The sequence below is a fragment of the Doryrhamphus excisus genome, linkage group LG16 (assembly GCF_037039965.1).
Source record: "Doryrhamphus excisus strain RoL-2023G ecotype Guam linkage group LG16, RoL_Dexc_Guam_v1.1, whole genome shotgun sequence".
NCBI classification, from domain to species: domain Eukaryota; kingdom Metazoa; phylum Chordata; class Actinopteri; order Syngnathiformes; family Syngnathidae; genus Doryrhamphus; species Doryrhamphus excisus.
This window is the reverse complement of record NC_136372.1, coordinates 9,379,408-9,401,676: the sequence shown is the minus strand read 5'-3', so window position 1 is coordinate 9,401,676 and position 22,269 is coordinate 9,379,408. Positions and strand designations below refer to the sequence as shown.

General features: G+C 39.9%; 1 protein-coding gene and 1 long non-coding RNA gene across 4 annotated transcripts in view; one reads left to right on the top strand and one right to left on the bottom strand.

Moving 5' to 3' along the window:
- The first annotated feature begins 3,718 nt into the window (after positions 1-3,718).
- The window catches only part of LOC131103399 (medium-chain acyl-CoA ligase ACSF2, mitochondrial-like), a 26,052-nt gene continuing 7,501 nt past the window's right edge, over positions 3,719-22,269 (top strand). For all 3 annotated transcript variants that reach the window (XM_078797545.1, XM_058049672.2, XM_078797546.1), the window contains exons 1-12: positions 3,719-3,928; positions 5,111-5,306; positions 5,381-5,509; positions 7,506-7,559; positions 7,621-7,739; positions 8,617-8,779; positions 8,857-8,952; positions 9,468-9,619; positions 13,985-14,076; positions 14,150-14,226; positions 14,338-14,445; positions 14,516-14,667. In XM_078797545.1, the coding sequence (XP_078653671.1) occupies positions 3,807-3,928; positions 5,111-5,306; positions 5,381-5,509; positions 7,506-7,559; positions 7,621-7,739; positions 8,617-8,779; positions 8,857-8,952; positions 9,468-9,619; positions 13,985-14,076; positions 14,150-14,226; positions 14,338-14,445; positions 14,516-14,667 (1,460 nt within the window). In that variant the 5' untranslated portion in view covers positions 3,719-3,806. The remainder of the gene's footprint in view (positions 3,929-5,110; positions 5,307-5,380; positions 5,510-7,505; positions 7,560-7,620; positions 7,740-8,616; positions 8,780-8,856; positions 8,953-9,467; positions 9,620-13,984; positions 14,077-14,149; positions 14,227-14,337; positions 14,446-14,515; positions 14,668-22,269) is intronic.
- LOC131103409 (uncharacterized) lies at positions 4,490-21,317 on the bottom strand. Its single transcript, XR_013630069.1, has 4 exons — positions 21,125-21,317; positions 19,204-19,343; positions 5,365-5,527; positions 4,490-5,261 (listed from the first exon to the last, which is right to left on the bottom strand). It is a non-coding gene; the product is annotated as an uncharacterized LOC131103409 (long non-coding RNA).

Here is a 22,269-nt window from a genome sequence, read left to right as displayed (position 1 = left end):
TTTGATTATTTTTCTGACTCTTGACCTTGACTGCAACAATAGAAAAGACAGAATCATCTTCACAACCGGCCCCAATATGGCCACAGGTCTGAGACAGCTTTGTAGAACACTTGAAGAGTTCACAGTACTTGCCCTTTGTGGTGAGGATGTGCCTGTATCCTGTCGCTGTATGTGAAGGACTCCCGGGTGCTTTTGGTGACACACATTGCAATCCAAACGACTCCTACAGTCTTTGCTTGTGTGGCCTAGCTTCAGGCAACCAAAACAAATGCCCTTTTCCTTTAGAAAGGTAATCTTATCCCGGTGTACTTTCACTTTAAACTGTGAGCACTTGTCCAAGGAATGACTACTTAACAAAACAGACAATTCTGCACAAAAGGTACTTTGGCTTGAGTTATTGTATGTTGAGATGTACCTCCATCTTGTACTTCAGTGACATTAATGGCAAAACTGCTTTGCTTTTTCCTTTGGTTTGTGTGATTACTATTGGAAGCCTTGGAGTTGGTACGTTGCGAGTCTTGAATGTTGCCAAAAAGTGGATCCGAGGCTATTTTGACTTGTCTTTCAATGAAAGTGACAAGATCAGTGAATACTGCTCTTTGACCACGTCGCTCCAGCAAATCACAAGCAACATTCCTCCATTTTTCCCGTAATTTGTATGGCAGTTTAAGAATGATGCTCCTCATGTTAGATGGTAAGTCCAGCTCTTTCATATGCATAAACTGTTCTGTCAGATTTGAGCATCCTCTAAAAAAAAAGGGAGAATGACTGTAGTGCTTTAACATCCTCACTTTTAACAGGTGTCCAGAGAAGATTTTTTTCCATATAAGCAGTGGCAATTCTATGCTCATTTCCAAAGTGTTCGGCAAGAAGATTTTTGGCTCTGCAATATCCTTGCTCCGCAGGTAAGTGCTGACAACTTTGCACTAGGTCTCTTGGCTGCCCCCTGGTGTATTGTTCAAGGAAGTGCAAACGATCGTTCCAATTAGCCGTCTTCTCCTCCACTCCATTTTCAAAGGCTCTAATGAAAGACCTGTATTGAAAAGGGTCTCCATCAAACACTGGGACATTTCTAGATGGAAGGACAGAGGATAGATTCTGCTGCACCAGGAGGGAAGTGATGTCATTTTGTCTTTGCATTATGGTGGTAATGTCAGTTGGATGAGTTTGAGTTTCATTCCTTCTTTGTGCAGCTTGAGTTGGAACCTCAGCATTAATTAACATTTCATTCATTTGGGTATGTGACCTTTGTTTGGAACCAACAACCTGTGGTTGAGATATAGAATAAGGCATCAAAACGTTGTCCTTTGCATCCTTTTTATTCGGTAGGAATGTGTCGGCATCTGGGTTGAGTTTACTTGTGCTTTGACGGTTCCTTTCAAAATAAGAGTTCATTCCATCGGATCGATTTGAACCACATTGAGATGAGTTGATTTGCAATACATGAAGTTTTGCACTTGTTGCTGCCAATTCCGTTTCAAGTTCCAGCTGCTCCTTTTGCTTCCTTAATTGTTCCTCCTGAGCTTCAATTAGATGTTTCCTTTTCAGAGAGGCAACACGCTCCATTAGTGACGCTTTATCCGCTTCAGCTTTTATGCATGCAGATGTTGTAGAAGAAATGCGTGATACCTGTGAAATCTTGGAAGACTTTGATTTTGCACGTGATATGTTAGAAGCACTGTCTTCAGGATTTATTTCCTCCAAATCTGCAACATCTTGATCATCAGGACATTCTTTATTCGGCTGCACATATGGATTTCCGGCTTCAATTAACCATGCCTTTACCTTGTCGGTAAAATCACAGTACATTGTCATTTTTGCTTGAAAATAACCCGTTTGCTTTGCAGCTTCATCTTCTGGTAAAGGTAAATCCATGAACGATTCATGCGCGTCATGGGCGTCTTGATAACAACCAATAAACTTACAAAGTTCAGAATTAACCGTTTTGATGTTTTCGTTTGATTCCATCAACTCACTGATTTTTTCCATATACCCTTTGGCTTGTCTACATTTGACACTCCTTTTGTCTTGACACGTTTTTATGTAAAAACTCAATCCTTTCGATGTCCATTTAATATTTCTTTTTGTTGCTGGTATTTCAACATCGTTCTGAGACCCTGTATTAACATCAGACATATTTAATCATATAGTCCGTCAACCATTCCATTTAATTCAAAAGGCGAGGGGGTAAAAGGCCAAATATAATCCTCACTGGCAGCACAGCCACTCTTGCAAGCATAGATGCGCACTGGAGTTGTAGATTTTATGAATGAAATACGGCAGCACTTCTGCGTAAAGTAGCGCTTAATAGCCGACTTAACTCCGAGTTATCACCGTTTTCCAATACAGCTTTTGCAGTATCAACACATACCAGTTTCTGATGGCCAAGCTGAGTGTGTCGCCGGTGTGGGCCAGGCGTAGTTTGAAACTGACATGATTTCAGATGGGAGATGAATAAAACAGTCCGTGAGCTTCGTTCATCCAAGGTCCAAAAGAGTCCAACGAGTCCATTATTGATGGGTTCTTTCCTTTATCCAAGGGCAGGTTTTTTGTGTAGTGGCTATTTGTCCTTCAAAAAATAAACGTAACTTACACTACAATCAAAAGACCACGGGTTTTGTTTTACGCAGGCAAAAGAGTCATTGTCCAAACAATCTTGTTCCGTTTTTTTCTCATTTCCTTTTATTACCAAGCAAGCAAAGAAACAAAAAAGGAACAAGGGCCTTCTCCTGTTGCTTCTCTTGCGCTGGTACAAAAACCATAGGCCCACCCCGGTGCATGCTGGTCCTGTGAGCACTGCCTACCTAAATATATTGCAGGTGCCCAGGGTGTTATCCAATTAAATAAACCCAGAAATTAACTACTAATTAACCCCAACAAAATATGATAGATAAACAAATAAATAACAAGAAAATATTATCAAGTAATCCAAACAAAACAACAACAAAAAATAAATCAACAGAAACCTAGGAACACACTAATAAATAGCTCCTTTATATACTATGATGTTAAATAGACTAATTGTTAAAACACATTAGATGAATTATCTGAAGTCTCTGTTTACCAGCCTGAATTTTACACGAAATCATCACAAAATCACTCACACTTGGTGTATGTCTCTACACTCATCTTAAGGATGTATGGCTGATGCTACTGTAGTACATTGGATGTTGCATTGTTTTATTGCATCAAGTCATGTGTTCAAAGAATACATATGTTAAAACTTAAGTAAATAAATATGCAAGTGAGTGAAGGTCTTCCTTAAATGCTCATATGTATCTATAAACACATTTCAAAAATAATGTGTTGCTGATCAGAGTGTTGTACGAATGAACAAAGTAGCCAAAACGTAATAAATTATATTAGTATTGTACGTATATTTCTGGTGTAGCTGGTGGAGTCTCTTCTCTCTTATGCAAAAACAGCATTTAAAAAAACGAATAACTTTTGCTTCCATTTTTGTTTCCTCTACTTTACTTTATATATGTTTTGGTCTTCTTTTTCGATGGAAGGCATACAATAATGTAATGAACAGCAGAAGCCTATAGCCTCTGACTTTCGCTGGTGGACAAAGCAGCTGAATGAATCAGCTTTGAAATGCTTTTTTTTTTTATTTCAAGACTACGCTGTACTTTGGATCACTGGTGAGTGAGACAGGGGTCACGTTGTCGCTGTTAAGCAGTTAACGATTACACACTGGAGCAATTCAGTCAGCAACAAAGAAAAGACAAGCTGCAATTTTCTTGCTGGGGCTGTCAATCAGCCCGGACATTTTAGAAGTGTTTTCACTTCATTTTGACTTTGTAATGTCAGCGCTCATTTCTTTGTTATGGTTGCGGCCATGTTGTCAAAGTCTCAGATGTGTGGATGGACTTAAAAACAGCACGATGTGGCAGACATGCAGTGCAAGCTGGCTTCAGCTGTGTCGGTAAGTTGGTCCACATTGGTTTGTATGTGTGTGTATTTCTCAAATTTCTCTACGGACCTTCACAAGCTGCAATATATTTCTATGTTGGTTTTGACTTCCAAAAGGATAAATGGTCTAAGGCAGGGGTGTCAATCTCATGCCATGGAGGGCCGAGACATTACAGGTTTTCTTTCCAACCAGTTTCTCCAGCAGGTGATTTAATTGACACCTCAAACCAAAGGAGGGTTAATCATTAAAATCACCTGCTTCAGTGACTGGCTGGAAAGAAAACCTGTAGTGTCTCAGCCCTCTGTGGCATGAGTTTGACACCCCTGGTCTAAGGGAAGGATACAAAAAGCGAGCTGAGAGATTTCAGCTGTCAGGTTCTCTGAGGAACATAGTGAGGAAATGGAAGACCACAGGCGCAGTTCTAGTTAAGGCCTCGTGCGGCAGGCCAAGAAAAACTTCAGATAAATAGAGGTGAAAGATGGTGAAAATAGTTCACCTCCAAAGACCTACAACATGATCTTTGGACAGATGGTAATACTGTGCATCGTTCAACTACTCAGGCACTTTGCACAGGGGGATGCTGAAAAGGAAACTCATGGGGAAGAAGTCTTTTCTGGGCACATGTTGTTTGAGGTATGCGCAATGAAATTTGGACAAGCCAGCTTCATTTTGGAATAATATGCTGTGGACTTAAGAAATTGAGTTATTTGGCCATACCAAATGGCGATATGCATGGCTGATGAAGAACACAGTATTCCAAGTCACAAACACTTGCTACCCACAGTAACATTTATATGTATATCTTGGATATCTTGTTAAACTTTCTTTTTTTACTTTTTGTATACTTTTTTTCTTTTACTTAACTATTGCACTGAAAAGAGAAGCTCTCCAATCTCATTGTACATCTTTTATAAAGGTCATTCCATTCCATACATCATGATGTTTTTTTTTTTTTTTAGTTTTATGATTTGATTAGAATGTCCTTGCAGGGACAAGTGTGTTATCACCTTTCACAGTGCACAGTTATACTGTGACGTCTCTCGTTACACCAATAAACATGACCTGATCTGCTTAAATTCCATTAGCATTCCAGTTTATAGATATTGGAGTTGGAAAATATGCAGAAATATGACATAAATACTGACTTGCCTAATAATTGTGCTCACATGTAGGTTTTATTTAATGCATTACCAGGCGACTCCATGTGGACAGTCCCCCATGTCGACCCTCTCTGACCAGTAGCTATGTCCACGGCACCTCCACCATCTCCCTACTCAACCAGACAGTGGGACAGAGCCTGGAAGATGCTGCGCAGCGCTGGCCTGACCGTGAGGCCTTGGTCTTCCTGCAGAATGGTGTTAGGAAAACGTTTGCACAGTTTCAGCAGGATGTAGGAAAACTTGGACTGTGTCAAATTCAAAGATGATGTCGTCATAGAGCTAACTTACGATGATGTCTGTGCAGGTTAACAAGGTGGCGGCAGGTCTTCTGGCACTGGGCCTGCAGAGAGGGGACCGTCTAGGTATTTGGGGACCCAATACATATGAATGGGTCCTCTTCCAGTTTGCTTCAGCCAAGGCGGGAATCATACAGGTCAGCTGACTTTTGGTCCTGGTGAAACAGGGCAAGTGCATGGACCCTGTTGAATATTACCGAATGTAAGGTAACTTTAGACCCATGAAGTTACTCAGTTTGCTTAGCATGCACAAATGTTTGCTTAGACAAAATAACTGGCAAAATGTGACATTTTTTAAACATAAAATTATCATCATTGGAAATATGCAAGATTTAAAATGCATTCATAGGCATACTGTACACATAAATCAGTAAATATTTTATGCTCATAAACAGTCTACATTAGGTACACCATCTCCAAGAAGCCTCCCATTAAATTCTGCTGAGATTATAAACTAAGTGTGTGTGTGTGTGTATGGTTGTGTGAGTGGTGTGAAAAAGTATTTGCTCACTTGCTGATTTCTTATTTTTGTCATACTTAAATGTTTCGTATTATCAAAACACATTTACATATACATACATACATATATAGTCAATGACAAAAAAACTGAACACAAAAGCTGTTTTTAAATTGAACTTTTGATTATTAAGGGAGAAAAAAATACAAACCTATAAGGCCCTGTGTGAAAACGTGAATGCCCCTACAACTAATAACTCGTTGGGCCACCCTTAGCAGCAACAACAGTGCTGCGGAGGAATTTTGTCCCACTCATCTTTGGTTTAAACTCAGACAGATTTTTGTCATAATAGTTACAATGCCAGCATTACTTGCATGCTTAGTATTTTAGCTATTGACATTTGAAACTTGAAATTTGTGTTAAAATATGACACATTGACGTTGATCCACCACCGTGCTGTCACCCTTAAATGTTCGACATTGTCAAACAAATATAAAACCTACATGGCCGTGTGATTTCCAAGAAGAAAACCACTGCTGAACAAAACGAACATTAAGGCTTGTCTCAATTTTGCCAGAAAACATCTTGATTATTCTGTGGTCTGACAAGACAAATGTTTAACATTTTGGAAAGTCCCATTACATCTGCTGTAAAAGTACCTCTACATTTCAGAAAACACACCGACAGTAAAATTTGTTGTGGTAGTGTGATGGTCTGGGGTAGTTTTGCTGCTTTGGGACATGGAAGCCTTGCTGCCCAAATCCTGAAGGAGAATGTCCAGCCATCTGCTGAAACCACCTCTGAATGGCTGAAGAAAAACAAAAAGAAGAGTTTGAAGTGACCTAGTCAAAGTCCTGACTTAACCTCACTGAGATGCTGTGGCATGAGCTTGTTATATGTGATGTTCTCCAACAACACAGCTAAATTAGCTGCATTGTCAGTAGCAGATAACACGACCATAACAGACTCAGAGACTGAGCAATACTCAGACTGAGAGTCACACAACTCAGCCCAATGGATGGCAGACTTACAAGCAGAACAGCGTGACCTCCCAGAAATCATAACAATGGCAAATCCAAGCAAAAGTGTCCAAGATGAAGAGCTGAACAGCACCATGCATGGCCAGACATGATTCATGCCGACTGGCTGCAGAATAATAATCGGAGACCCACCCAGAATAGTTAACCAAAGTTCAGACGGAAGCAACATCAAACTACTGACCAACAACCTTCCTCAGCACCACATGGGAGCTGCTATCAGGCATTATAGTAGCCAATGTATATGTACTATATACATCATAGGCATATGGATCACTAAATGAGCAGAGCGCAGACGGGTATGGCAGTAACACCAGTGGAGTCAAACACTAGCTGCTGGTTGTCAGGGCAATCAGCCAAGACTGTAAGACCAGAAGCACCAACATGTGCACTGATTACAAAAAACCTACGACTCAATGCCACATACATGGATATTGGAGTGCCTGGAACTGCACAACATCAAAAGGACAAGAACTCAATGAGGAGTTCATCTCTACCTCGTCACATGGATGACCTCAAGCTGTATGCCAAGAACGAGTGACACTGACTGGCTTCACAAAGATTTACCGCAATGACATAAAATTACATAAAATAAATGTATTTTATACAAGTTATGATGCTGTGACCTGATTCTGACAGGTGTCTTTGAACCCAGCCTATCAACTGAAAGAAGTGGAGTTCACTCTTAAAAAGGTTTGTTTTCAACATTCTTTTGTATTATTTTCATTATGAAATAACCTGATGCTTACTGCAGGTCCAGTGTAAAGCTGTGGTGTGTCCCAGCTATTTTAAGACCCAAAGGTTCTGTGACATGCTGCGGGAGCTCTGCCCAGAAATTGACATGTCACAAGCAGAGGCCATCAAGAGCTCCAGGTACAAGACACTTATTATTAAAGTGTTCATGTCACACATTAATCTTGTTATTTTTGCAGTGAAAATTACCAATTAATAATTTTTGTGTTAGATGTGTGCATCAAATTACATATTTATTCTTTTTTACACTGTTCATAAAGTCTTCCTTGGGAGACTGGAGATTGAAGAAGTGACGTGGCCTCGAGAACCCACAGCTACACATAGAATATATTACTTATACATTGTTGTGGTGCATTTGTTGTTGATGTTCGGTTATTATTATTATATTTTAGATGGAGTAAGCCTGTTCACATTTCCAAAAGACGTCATGTGCTGCATCAGATTTTTCTGTATTGCATTTCAGCAGATTTAGAGGGCAGTTATTTTGATACGATACTGTCCCTCAGATAAAAGAAAGTTTGGGACTGCATGTGTATTACTGGAGGGTGCTTTTCCATCTTTCTTCAACCCAGGCCGTGGAAAAAAAAAATATTTTATTAGATATATTCTACAAATCTTTGAATAATGCCAAATTTCAGGGCTAGCTAGCTAGCTGTTATTCTACCAGATACAAGATGAGTGAGCGGCCGCTCATCCCAGGCTATGCATAGAGCTGCCAGTATCAATCTCTGCCAGTCCAATAATGTTATTGGGCCACCTGTTGTGTCCCATTTTGTATGTGTTATACAGTATCATACTCATCACAACACAACATGAGTGAATGGTATTATTGTGTTATATTTATGAATATTTCTCTTTCTTCGCTTTGTGTTTTGTTACTTCTTGATGTGATCAACCATTATACAAAACCCTTTTATTAAGTGAGTACTTTCATTTTGTTATTGTTTTTTGAGACATTTGTTTGATGTGCTATTATTTTTGTAATAATGACATAAAGGCTACCTGACCTCCGCATGGTGATTGTGACGGACAGCCGTCAGCCAGGCATGCTGCACGTGGATGACGTCTTCCAAGCGGCAGAGAGTCATCACTACGGACAGCTGATGGAGCTTCACAGCAAGATATCATGCGATGAAGCCATTAACATTCAGTTCACCTCTGTAACATGACCCTGCTTCCTTGTCATGCTTCTTGTGTCACCCCATTTGGCATGCACTTACTTGTTCCCTCCTTTCAGGGCACCACCGGCAATCCAAAGGGAGTCACGCTATCCCATCACAACATTGTCAATAATGCCTACTTCCTTGGGCTTAGAGCGGGTTACGACTGGAGAGTAAGGCTGCATTCACACACTTTTTTCACCCAGTTTGGCACTTTTGTCTAGACGAAACATATATTTTAAAAAATACTCTGTGTGCACATTGGTACTAGATGACTACTACAATATGCAGTCTGCTGTCTTGATCTTATTTTATATTCTGCTTTATAGTTCCCATCCTTGGTTTCATCGAAGGTTTTGTGTACCTTAAAGAGCCCCATTGTCGATCTGCAGAGCACAGAGCTTTGTGTCTTTGCTTCATGTCATGTTAGCATTTGAATTCAAGAAAACCGTAACGCACCAAAGTTCACTTGAAATATAATCTCTCAACGGGTCTTGGTCCACTTGTTTGGTGCAGACCAGCATTTGAGAAATCATTTTCAGACGACACCAAATGAATCGTATGAGCAGAGCTGTTTAATCAAACATGCGTGTCACAACAAGTGTGAATGCAATCTCAGTTAAAATTTGGTTTACATGTTTCAATGCAAGTACTATATGTGAGCCCTGTTGACATTATTTCCCATCAGCCTCGTGTGAAGGTGTGTTTGCCGGTGCCATTGTACCATTGCTTTGGGTCTGTGTTGGGAGGAATGTGCATGGCTTTGCATGGAATCTCACTGGTCTTTCCTTCCACTGCCTATGACAGCCAGGCCAACCTGGAGGCCATTCACAATGAAAGGTAGCTCCAACACACATCTGTTCACACCCACTAAATTTAGACCGATAAACAGTGATGCACACCAGGTAGCTCTTGATTTGACAAGAGCCTAAATTGAGCTATGAGGCAACTTAATCGGAAATTGCAGGAGATCACGTTTCGGCACACCAGGAAAAAGTGCACACCTGAATTAAATAGGCAACAGAAAATTACAGTGTGAAACAAGTCAAAGTGGGAACAAACAAAAAGGAACAACAAAGGAAGTGGCTACAAAATCAGGAAACATGGAAACAGGAACTAAGGCATAGAAGGAAACTAAACAAGCGGTCATGGGGGCAACTTTCACATCATGACACATGGTGTCATCTTCGAAACACCACTAAAATCATCAGACAGCAACTCAGCACTCAAAAGGTAGGTAAGAAATACAGGTATACAAGTACCAATACGAGTTTAGAATAAAAAAAATCAACTATTTAAAGGATTTCCATGCATTTATTCCCAGCAAAGCATTTCATTGACCATGGCTGCCAGGGTACGGCAATAATTCATTTGGCTGCTGCTGTCCACCTTACCTACCTTTTCAGTGTTAAGTTACTCTGTGATGATTTTGTGTTTTTTCTAAAATAACAATGTGAGTCCGACTGTTATGATGTTGTGTGATTTCCTTGTGTGACAAGCTCGTCGTTCCCTTCTAGCTAGTGATTGACAACTGCCAAAGAAAGAGCAACTGTTTCCTCAGGGATTCAATCAGTAATAGTTGAAAACAGCATCTGAAACCCAGTTGACATGAAGGGTAGTATATTTACAAAGCAAAATACGGATGCAATGAAGTAGAGCCTCCTCCCTGAACTTGTGAGGAGCAGTCAGCCAGCTTTGAGGCGAGCAGTCTGTGTCTCTCTGTCTCTCTGTCCCTGCCCCCAACTGCTAAACATTAATTACTCAGTACATTCGCTGATCCAGGCATGCACTGCGGCCTCACGAAGATACGCAGCTTTCTGATATGATGTTTTTATTGTCCCCAAATACAAATATTTTAAAAAGTATTGGTTTGAATTCATTATTGTTCTGTTCTGAATACGTCTTCGGGTTTGGCTCCACCCCTAATATACAGTGCATCCGGAAAGTATTCACAGCGCTTCACTTTTTCTACATTTTGTCATGTTACAGCCTCATTCCAAACTGTATTAAATTAATCTCTTACCTCAAAATTCTACACAAAATACTCCATTATGACAATGTGAAAAAAGGCTTTTTTGACATGTTTTGAATTTATTAAAAATAGAAAACAAAAAAATCACATTTACATGAGTATTCACAGCCTTTGCTTAATACTTTGTTGATCCACCTTTGGCAGCAATTACAGCCTCAAGTCTTTTTGAATATGATCCCACAAGTTTAGCACACCTATCTTTAGGCAGTTTTGCCCATTCTTCTTTGCAATAAGTCTCAAGCTCCATCAGGTTGGATGGGAGACGTCTGTGCACAGCCATTTTCAGATCTCTCCAGAGATGTTCGATCCGATTCAAGTCTGGAGTCTGGCTGGGCCACTCCAGGACATTCACGGAGTGGTTCTGAAGCCAATCTTTTGAGATCTTGGCTGTGTGCTTCGGGTCGTTGTCCTGCTGAAAAATGAACCTTCGCCCCAGCCTGAGGTCAAGAGTGCTCTGGAGCAGGTTTTCATCCAGGATATCTCTATATATTGCTGCATTCATTTTTCCTTCTATCCTGACTAGTCTGCCAGTTCCTGCTGCTGAAAAACATCCCCACAGCATGATGCTGCCACCACCATGCTTCACTGTAGGGATAGTATTGGCCTGGTGATGAGCAGTGCCTGGTTTCCTCCAAACATGGCGCCTGGCATTCACACCAAAGAGTTCAATCTTTGTCTCATCAGACCAGAGAATTTTGTTTCTCATGGTCTGAGAGTCATTCAGGTGCTTTTTGGCAAATTCCAGACGGGCTGCCATGTTCCTTTTACTGAGGAGTGGCTTTCGTCTGGCCACTCTACCATACAGGCCTGATTGGTGGATTGCTGCAGAGATGGTTGTCCTTCTGGAAGGCTCTCCTCTCTCCACAGAGGAAGCTCTGACAGAGTGACCATCGGGGCCTTGGTCACCTCCCTAACTAAGGCCCCTCTTCCCCGATTGCTCAGTTTAGAAGGCCGGCCAGCTCTAGGAAGAGTCCTGGTGGTTCCAAACGTCTTCCATTTACGAATAATGGAGGCCACTGTGCTCATTGGGACCTTCAAAGCAGCAGAAATTTTTCTGTATCCTTCCCCAGATTTGTGCCTCAAGACAATCCTGTCTCGCAGGTCTACAGACAGTTCTTTTGACTTCATGCTTGGTGTTTGTGCTCTGACATGCACAGTCAACTGTGGGACCTTATATAGACAGGTGTGTGCCCTTCCAAATCATGTCCAATCAACTTAATTTACTGTGGGTGGACTCCAATTAAGCTGTAGAAAGATCTCAAGGATGATCAGTGGAAAAAAGATGCACCTGAGCTCAATTTTGAGCTTCATGGCGAAGGCTGTGAATACTTATGTAAATGTGATTTCTTAGTTTTCTATTTTTAATAAATTCAAAAAAAGTAAAAAAAAAAAAAAAACTTTTTCACATTGTCATAATGGAGTATTTGGTGTAGAATTTTGAGGTAAGAGATTAAATTAATACAATTTGGAATGAGGCTGTAACATGACAAAATGTGGAAAAAGTGAAGCGCTGTGAATACTTTCCGGATGCACTGTACATACACACACACACAGGTATGAAAAGGTTTGGGCCCAACTGATCATTTTCAAGATTTACCTTTATAAATCACTGGTTGTTGGGATCAGCAATTTCAGTTAAATATCATATGGCAGAAAAACACAGTGATAGGTGAGAAGTGAAATGAAGTTTATCGGATTTACAGAAAGCATGCAATAATTACTGAAACAAAAGTAAGCAGGTGCATAAATTTGGTCACCCACCCCACCCCCCCAAAAAAAATGACATCAATATTTAGTAGATTCTCCTCCTTTTGCAGAAATAAATGCTTCCTATAGCTTCAAATGTGGGTCTGTATTCTGGTTGAAGGTATTTTTGACCAAAACTGATCTGATTTCCTTTTCAGCTTTGATGGTTTCTGAGCACAGACAGCCCGCTTTAAAATCACACCACAGATTTCCAATAAAATTCAGGTCTGGGGACTGAGATGGGAATTCCAGAACGTTGTACTTGTTCCTCTGCATGATTCCCTTAGTCAGGCAAGTCATATTTAAGTGATTTCTTGATTGAGAACATGTGTGGCAGTAATCAGGCCACACCAAGGTGTAGCAAGACAAAGTCAGGTGTGATACCATAGTTATGTTAGAGGGCGGCAATTTTCACACAGGGCCATGTGAGTTTGGATTTTTTTTATGACTGTGGATATTCTCATTCATCCAGGTCATTGTATTCTCTGGCCACATTTATCTATTAGCAGTGCATTTTTGCAGAGGAGTCTCTTGCAGATTGTATTGTTTATGCCACTATATTTTACCTTCCCTGAACATGGTTAGCAAATAATCAACTCAAGTATGCTGCATGTGGACTGTCGTGGCGAGCACAAACATGGGCTTCAAAGTCCATGAATTTACAAACTTTGCTCAGATTGAGGGACGGGTGGTTAGCATGTTGGCCACACAGTCAGGAGACCTGGGTTCAAATCTCCCCTTGGGCATCTCTGTGTGGAGTTTGCATGTTCTCCCAGGGTGGGTCCCTCCGGTTCCCTCCCACATTCCAAGAACATGCATGTTACGTTTATTGGAGTCTATAAATTGTTCATAGGTAAGGACTTGAATGGTTGTTTGTCTATATGTGTTCTGTGATGTGCCCTGGTGATCAGTCCAGTGTATCCTGCCTCTCAGCTGGAATAGAAGTCAGCTGGGATATGCTCCGCGACCCTAAGCGGTATAAAAAATTGATGGATGCTCACATTGATGTTACAGATGCTAGTTTAATTTAAATTCAGCAATTCACCAATGTTGCTTGTCACAATTTTGTGACTGGCGCTTAAAGAGCTAACAATAATAAACATTATTGTTTGCATCATATACACACAACAACAACGTGGGCCAGAGACCTGTCAGTTGTCTGATTTTTTTGTGCATCATTTTGTTTTTGCCTCACAGAACAGCCAAAAATTCAAATAAAAAAGTTGAAACGCGTCTGAACAAAGAATTTTGCAAATATGAATATATACTAGTAGTATAGTATCCTGATACTCCGTAAGGAAAAAGCTGAAAGAAAACAAACAAATAGTTTGACACTTTTTTGGTTTTATGCCAACCTTAACACCTTGAAACATTTCAAAATTACTGTGCATCAGCATATATACTAATTTAAAATGTATTCCTTCAAGGTGCAATTTCATCTACGGCACTCCAACCATGTACACAGACATGGTCAGCAGGCAAGATCTACAAAAGTATGATTTTTCATCAGTGGAAGCTGGTAAGAAAAATGTGAGAACGGCAACTGTAATAAATACCGAATCTACTGATTTACTTATTATGTTGTGCATTAGGCATCATGGCAGCTTCCCCATGTCCCCCAGAGCTTCTTGCAAAAGTGAGAGCAAACATGAACATGAAAGAGCTTATGGTGGGTACACTGAGTGAACACTTCATGAGCACAATCTAACGACACCCAAATCAACTTCTACTGGATACCATGAGATGTGTGTATGTGTACTATGCATCATGTGTTGATCAGATAGGTTATGGCACAACTGAGAACAGCCCTGTCACATTTCTGGGATTCCCACTTGACAATGACGAGCTGAAATTGCACACTGTTGGCTGCGTCATGCACCATGTTGAGGTATTTTTTTTCTGGTGTTTCCTATCAAATTAAGTTCATGTCAATTTATAGTGGACTTGTGTCACAACAGGCTAAAGTGGTGGATGTCAACACTAATGAGACAGTACCTCTGGGGAGCACAGGTGAGCTGCTGATCCGAGGCAGCTGTGTGATGCATGGATACTGGGATGAGCATGAGAAAACCCAAGAGGTCATCTCCCAAGACCGCTGGTACAGGACTGGGTGAGTTGCTCTTCATATAATTATACTGTGTATGTCCAAGGCCGCTGCATGGTGGTTGAGTGTTAAGCGCACAGACATCACAGCTAGGAGACCTGAGTTCAATTCCACCCTCTGCCATCACTGTGTGGAGTTTTCATGTTCTCCCTGTGCATGCGTGGGTTTTCTCCGGGGAATACGGTTTCCTCCCACATTCCAAAAACATGCTAGGTTAATTGGCGACTCCAAACTGTCCATAGGTATGAATGTGAGTGGGAATGGTTGTTTGTCTATATGTGCCCTGTGATTGGCTGGCGGCCAGTTCAGGATGTACCCTGCCTCTCGACTAAAGACAGCTGGGACCCTCGTGAGGATAAGCGGTAGAAAATGAATGAATGATTGTACAAGGCCATATACAGGTGACCCCTTGTTTATGGCGTTTCATGGTTTCATGTTCCTATAATTTAGTTAAAAACAGTATTTGGTCCGTAAATATGAGACTCTAGAGGGGAGAAGCTATTCAATAACAGCAGGGCTCGACAATAACGATGTACCGATGGTACAGGGTTAAAACAAAATTTGGGCAAGTAAATCCAATCAGTGATATTCCTGTCGGGCAAGTGCACTTTGGCATGCCATACTGGGAAGAGTTTTTTTAAAAGCAGTTCTTGTTGGGTGTTGGTAAAACACGGACTGCGTAATTCCGGTGGTAATTTGCAAACCAAACCTTGCAAATCTTGAAATGGACCAATCAGAATCGTTTATTTGGGCCGCGGTCCGCAATCCACAGTCCACGTTTTACCCACACCCGTTCTTGTTCGTGATCGACCAATCAGCAATCTTTTGAAGAGGAATCTATCATGGCGTCCCTGCCAACATGGTCTAATTCTTCAACAACTTCTGAAGGAAAACACCAAAAAGTGATGAAACAGTGCCTCTAAGCAAGTATTTTATTAGCGGCAGCCAATCAAATGATGGCACAGGTGAGTGAATCACATTGCTGTGACAATTTGAAGTGGTCACAATGAAACACCACCGATTAGATCAAATACCAAGTGCTGATTTTGCACAAGCTACAAAATCTAGCGGTTCCATTTCTCTGTGTATTTTTCTCACCTTTGCTTCACAAGTTATTGTTTGACCATTGAGCATTTTTTCTGGATTAAAAACACTTTACTAGTACACAAATGTGTCTATTCAATAATGTTTCATTGTGGTGCACAACTTATAAATATCACTGCTTACTACGACTACGATGTGTAAAGTAGTATGGCATGCCATGTTAACATACGTTTCAGACATTCCTCCAAATACAATGCATCAGTACTATTATCTGATGAATTATCAGCATATTCGGGTAAGTTCGGGCAAGTAGTTCTCACCTTAAGGATTCCCCAAGGACAAGTAATAACATTATTTTTAATGTAGAGCCCTGAACAGGTTGGACAAATTCATTAATAAGAATAAATTACTATCAGAAAGTCAAAGGGCCGAAAATGGACATAATAGGGCAGCTTTGAGATTGTATCTGCGAGCACATACATAGACATCCACCACTTCTTTATAAATACTCTCTTGCTATTCCAGAGCTTTATACAAAACAGATGCCATTCCAGCACAAAGAAACTTCAGTTTCACGTACTGCGTTTCATCTTGTATTTCTTCTTCTTGAGTCTTGGCCCACATAACATTAAAATGACATAGAATGATAATATTTTGTTGTTCAGTTTACAAAAATTGCAACAACTGGTTTCCATGAATTACAGTAAAAGTTGTTAGCTACTGTGGGTTAGTGGTTACTTACACCAGTGATTTTCAACCACTGTGCCGCGGCACACTAGTGTACCGTGAGAAATTATCCAATATCACTTTTTATAATTAACATTTATTAATCATCATTTGCAAATATTATGTCAATAGCCATTATGTCAATAATATACATGGACCCAAATATTCCAATTGCATTTGGTTTATTTGCTCAAACGGAAAGAATTGAACGAGGATGGAATATTCCTTTAACCAATCCGATTGAGGTATCTTGTGCCCGCTCAAACGGAAAGTTGTCAGGTTGCATTCTTCTTTGTGGTGTTTTTCTTCTTCTGTTGTATAAGCAGCTTTCGTGTGCATTATTGCCATCTGTAGAACAGAATCTAAACACTTCTATACTTTATTCACAAGTCCAGTTTTATTAAAAAAGAAAATATATATCTATATAAAACATGTCCTGAGTTTAATTATAAAATATTAGCAAGATTGAATGTGATCTTTTCCTGTTTAAATTTATCCCGGGTGCGTTCTTTCAGCGCATGCTCAGATATGACGTAACACGCAGCTCCAGACGTTCTTCAGTTTTAAAAATGGAGGCCAGCAATCGGCACTGGACTAAGCAAAGTTTGTTTTTGATTCAAACTTCAAGACTGGACAGACAAAAAACTGGCAATACGGAGTTATTCCAACAAGTGAAAGAAAAACTTGGGGAAGTCGGAATCACGTGATGTTGATGTTTACCTTTTACTGGGCATGCCCCATTGACTATTCTGGTTGATTTTCACGGCGCATGTAGACAAGAGATTGGAATATTCCTTTCCATGGATACCATTGTTTCCCGAAAGAGAAAAACTGGTCATGTAAAAACGTGGCTACTGTTGAGTGTTTGTGGTGTAAAGACTGGCAGAGCAATGTAATATTGGTCCGTGTGGCAACACCTACCTTGTTCCTCCGATGGACTTATTGATGTACGTGTGAGGTCGTGGTGACATTTTGTAACATTTTTGGTTAGTGGTGTGCCGCAAGATTCTTCCAATGTAAAAAACGTGCCGTGGCTCAAAAAAGGTTGAAAAACACTGCCTTACACCAATCACTGCCATCCACACTTCACCAGAGCTCCATGAGTACAAGCAACCTGATTCTCCTCTGGTACACCGAAAAACACTTTAAATCAACAGATGCATATGGTTGTGTCGCTCAAGGTAATACAGTCGACCATTATTTATAGCAATTAATTGGTTTCAGACCTGACCGCGATTAATTAATTTGCACATCATGATTCAATGTTAATAAATTGAATATTTTCATATGGTAGACCAGTGTTTTTCAACCTTTAGGGAGCTACGGCATGTTTTTTACATTGCAAAAATCTGGCAGCACACCACTAACCAAAAAAACAAATTTATACAGAACATTAAAGTTTTTATCTATAGTAATAAGTAGGGGAAAGCTCTTTCTGGTAAACGATCTGATGTGCAACTACAACGATAATTACATCAGATTATTATGTAAATTATATAAATTTCGGAACTCGGAGTGTTATTTAAAACAATACAGTCTGCAAGCATATTTTTGTATTATTAGTTAGCTCTTAGCTCTTAAACCCCCCACAAATGTTCAGCAAATACAAAATGTGAGCAAGTGAGACGCCTCACACTGACAACAAACATTTTTTTTTATTACAGTGTCAGCTCAAAATAAGATTTGTTTATTTATGATACTGGTTTTAAATTCTAAATGTTTGTGAATAAAAAAGCCTATTTAGGAACATTCAGAAAGGATTGCCACAATGCAATACAAATGAAATACAAATGAAAATACCTAGGGCGAGCATAGCAAAAAACATAGGGCGAGAGTCAAACTAGGCAAACTCAATAATAATTTAATTTCTCTTTTAAAATACATACACATTAATCATTATATTACAGTAAATATTATTTTTTTACAATACTGTAACTATTGCTTACAAATCCCCCAGCTTTTGAATGTTTAATGTGAGCTATGATTTGTCCTACTTTTGTGACGGTCATTGGACGCACCGCTGCACAGAGGGATGTTTGGATGTATTTTACCCGTTTTTCTTTAACTTTCTACCTCCCACCAAATGCTGAAACTATGCATGTGGGAATGCATAAAGGTAAGATTTGATGACTCTGCGTGCTAATGTGCATCATTGTGGTAGTTTGATGCTAAACCGCTAATGCACAACACTGGACCACGGCATAGCAGGTGTAACTCCAATTTAGCTGGCAGTTCAATGCAAAAATCAGCAGAGAGATCAAAAAATGTGAAAGACACTGGTTAGTTGGCCCACTCTTATGCCAACGTACCACTGTATATGACAATAAAAACAATACCTGCACTGCTCCAGTCTCTGGCAGGCCATGTGATAGTCAAACACAGCAACAGTAGATACAAATAACTTTGGTCTTCCTACAAGAGCCATCTGACAGGGCTTTGAAGCCAACTTTCCCAAGGTATGCCAGTGTAACCCCACTTTGGTGCCTGTCCTTTTAAGACAGTGACAATATCTCACTTAGATCTGGGGCTATCTAGTATCTGGGTTTAGGAGGAACTTGGCTGGTGTATGCTTACAGTAACTATTGAAATAAATAATGCATACATAAACAACCTTGCCAGTTTGAAGTAGATGAATTTAAATGATTTGGCCTATTTAAAAAAAAACTACCGGTCCCAAACGGATGAACACAACATTAAAGTTCGGTACACAAATAGATTATGACCATAAAACCCCCACATAAATAAAATTAGTGCACTCATACAATGTCCTACCACACTTTTTTCCCACAGTAGAATTAATCCAGGAGATGACTGGCGGAGTGAGGCTGAAGCATGGATGGGTAATGGAGATGAGGCGATCAATGGAGTAGGCGGATGTGGTGGTCGATGGATGATGCAATCCACAAAACAGCCTACACAGACAGGACACGACAATTACTACCCAAAGTTTCATAAGTCTTCAAATCAGAATCATAAATTACCATTGGGATCTTCTTTTGCACAACAGCTGCTCTATGAATCTTATTTCAAGTGTACCATATTACAAAAAATATGCATTTTACAATGAAACTATTTACCATTAACACTGAATATGAATTCAGCATTAGTCATTCATTCATTCATTTTCTACCGCTTATCCTCACGAGGATCAAGGGGGTGTCTTCTATAAACAAACAACCACGCACACTCACATTCATACCTATGGACAATATGGAGTAGCCAATTAACCTGAGTCCCCGGTTTCCTCTCACATTCCAAAAACGTGTTAGGTTAACCCAGGGGTCAGCAACGGCGCCTCAAGTTTAACTTCATTACAATATTAATAAATTATGTTAATTGCTTTGATGAAATTAAATAAATGCAACGAAGAAATCAGATTTTTTATGTCATTTTTAGTTTGAGGATTCGGAAAAAAAACAACAACAAAATGGAACATGCATAATGTGCCCCAGATCTCGGCAACAAACAGAGTGCAATAAAATGCAGCCTAGATTTATAAAAATAAAACAGCAGCCTTTCGAAAATGTAAAGTGTATAAAATCAAATTAATACAGTTTAAGTTTGATTTCTGTGCAAATGCCAAGCAAGTCGGTGCAAGGGTAAAACTAAAAGCTGTCCTCTTCTCTTTTGACACACAACCAACATAGCTATCCTCGTGTTAACTTGTCAGGTAAGTAGGTAGGTAGGTAGATAGATGTATAAAGTATCTACCTAACCAACGTAGCTATCCTCGTGTTAACTTGTCAGTGTTATTCAGGTCGAACCATAGTAAGGGCGACCTGACTTCAGCAGAGAAGGAAAATGTTACTCGTTGCTTCCAACCAACTTTATTTTAACATTCCAGCCCTGAGGCATTTCACATTGGACGAACTTCCTGGTTCAAAGGTCATGCAAGTTCACCCTACATAGCTGTCCAAGGTAAATGCCTGTAACACTCGGACCAAGCAACAAAACACAATAATATCCCTACGTGTCATTCCATATATGACACGTATGACATATATATATGTCATACAATATATACTGGCGAAAATCAGAAATCACTTTATAAAAACAGCTTGTTACTAAATATGTGCCTATGACAGGATTGTGTTCTTACCCGTTTAATGTGACTTCTGTTTTCGGACATGACTCGTCAGCTTCTCAACATCGGGCATGTAAGATGAATGCAATGAATGCCAATGATTCGGTCCAAGAAACGTTTCATCCTCTGTTCACTTCAGTTATTTTTCTCTTTTTCCCTTTGAGATCCATGGCCCATCACACAGCATTAATATTTAAGTATTTCTTACAAACAATGAAATGTATCTTTGGTCTTTGTCTCACAAATGCACAGTGCACTTTAATGTAACTACTATAACTAGTTTTTATAATCACAGTTTTAACAAATATTAACGGCAGAAAATTAATGAATGAATGAAGGCTCCATACAGGAGAATCTCAACGTAAATTAATCTACTTGTTGCATTAAATGGGCCCGAGAGCCAAAGTTCGCCAAAACATCATATTACAACAGACTCAAGGGCAACCACACAAAAGAAAGAACAACACCTTCACATGGGCAAAAACAGTTCCATCATCTGCAGTTATCCCAGCTGTTTTTTTTAATAAAGCAAGAGGCTATCCTTACGGCTAATCAACAGGTGCTTTATGCTAATGTGGCTAACACTGGATATCACAGTAATGGACTCACCGGGATAGATTGTCTGTACCAATACAGTAGGTGGTTCAGCTTGACGTTGTGGCTCTCTGATCAAATTCTGAAAATTTATGATAGTTTCCAGCACAAAATCCAATGGTTATCTGACTCTTAAGCTCTCTTATACTTGGGAACTTTGACAGGTCTGCGCAGAGCACTTCCAAGCTGAGCACTAAAGGAGGAGACAAAGATCTTAGCTAGAGTGAGATGATCACACTGCACTTTTTTGTGTGCTTTTAACAGCCGTTTACAGATATTCGGCATATTTAAAGACACAGTAACACAATATTACAGTAGGGATGAAATGTCCCTGCTTTGTGCAGCACTTTTCACTTGCAAACAATTTAGAGCAATCAGACCTCTCATTTGTCAGGAACATTTTAAGTTCCTCTCACAGCCATACACACGGGTCAGAACCTTACCACGCAACAACCATTGGACCTCCGTATGGAGCAATAAGGCTTTACGCTTCGCTTCCATTTACTCACATAGAGATGTGAATATACGTCTTTTGAGGGATTGTTCACTATGCACAACCTCGTCCAGCACAGGAAAAAAAAACAATAGTGGGTGTCCTGAAATGTTTTCACATCAAGTGTCACAAAAAACAGACAATCAGTGAAGAAACAGTCACGTTGCATTTTAGGTTAATACCAACTTAAATTGAATTGGAGGCTGGCGAATTGGAAGTTAATGTCAGCATCATTATTGGGGGGATGATGTCATAAGCCCCCCTTTCCTCTCATGCACAATTTTTTGCCTTGAATCTTAACGTGATTGTTTGGGGTTTTTTTTTTTATCACAGTGCATAATTTAAAACATGCTTGTTTCAAGTGCCATAGCGTTAGCTTCTAAACATGGTCGTAGGTAGCATCTAATTAGCTGTTAGCTGGTGCAGCAGAACTCTAAAAATCATGTTTCTTCATCTGTCTTGGGCATGTAGACACTATTCTTCCTCACTGAAGTGTGCACTACACACACAAAGCTAATGTGGCCACTTGGTTCCCACATTATAGCCAATATGGCAAAAAGTCCAAGTTAATAGCAATAGCAATAGCTAATAGCAATGTCTGTGAAAGGAAAAAGATGGTGATTCAGACACAAGTCTGTGCCATTTGTTTTTTTAGTTATACTTTCTT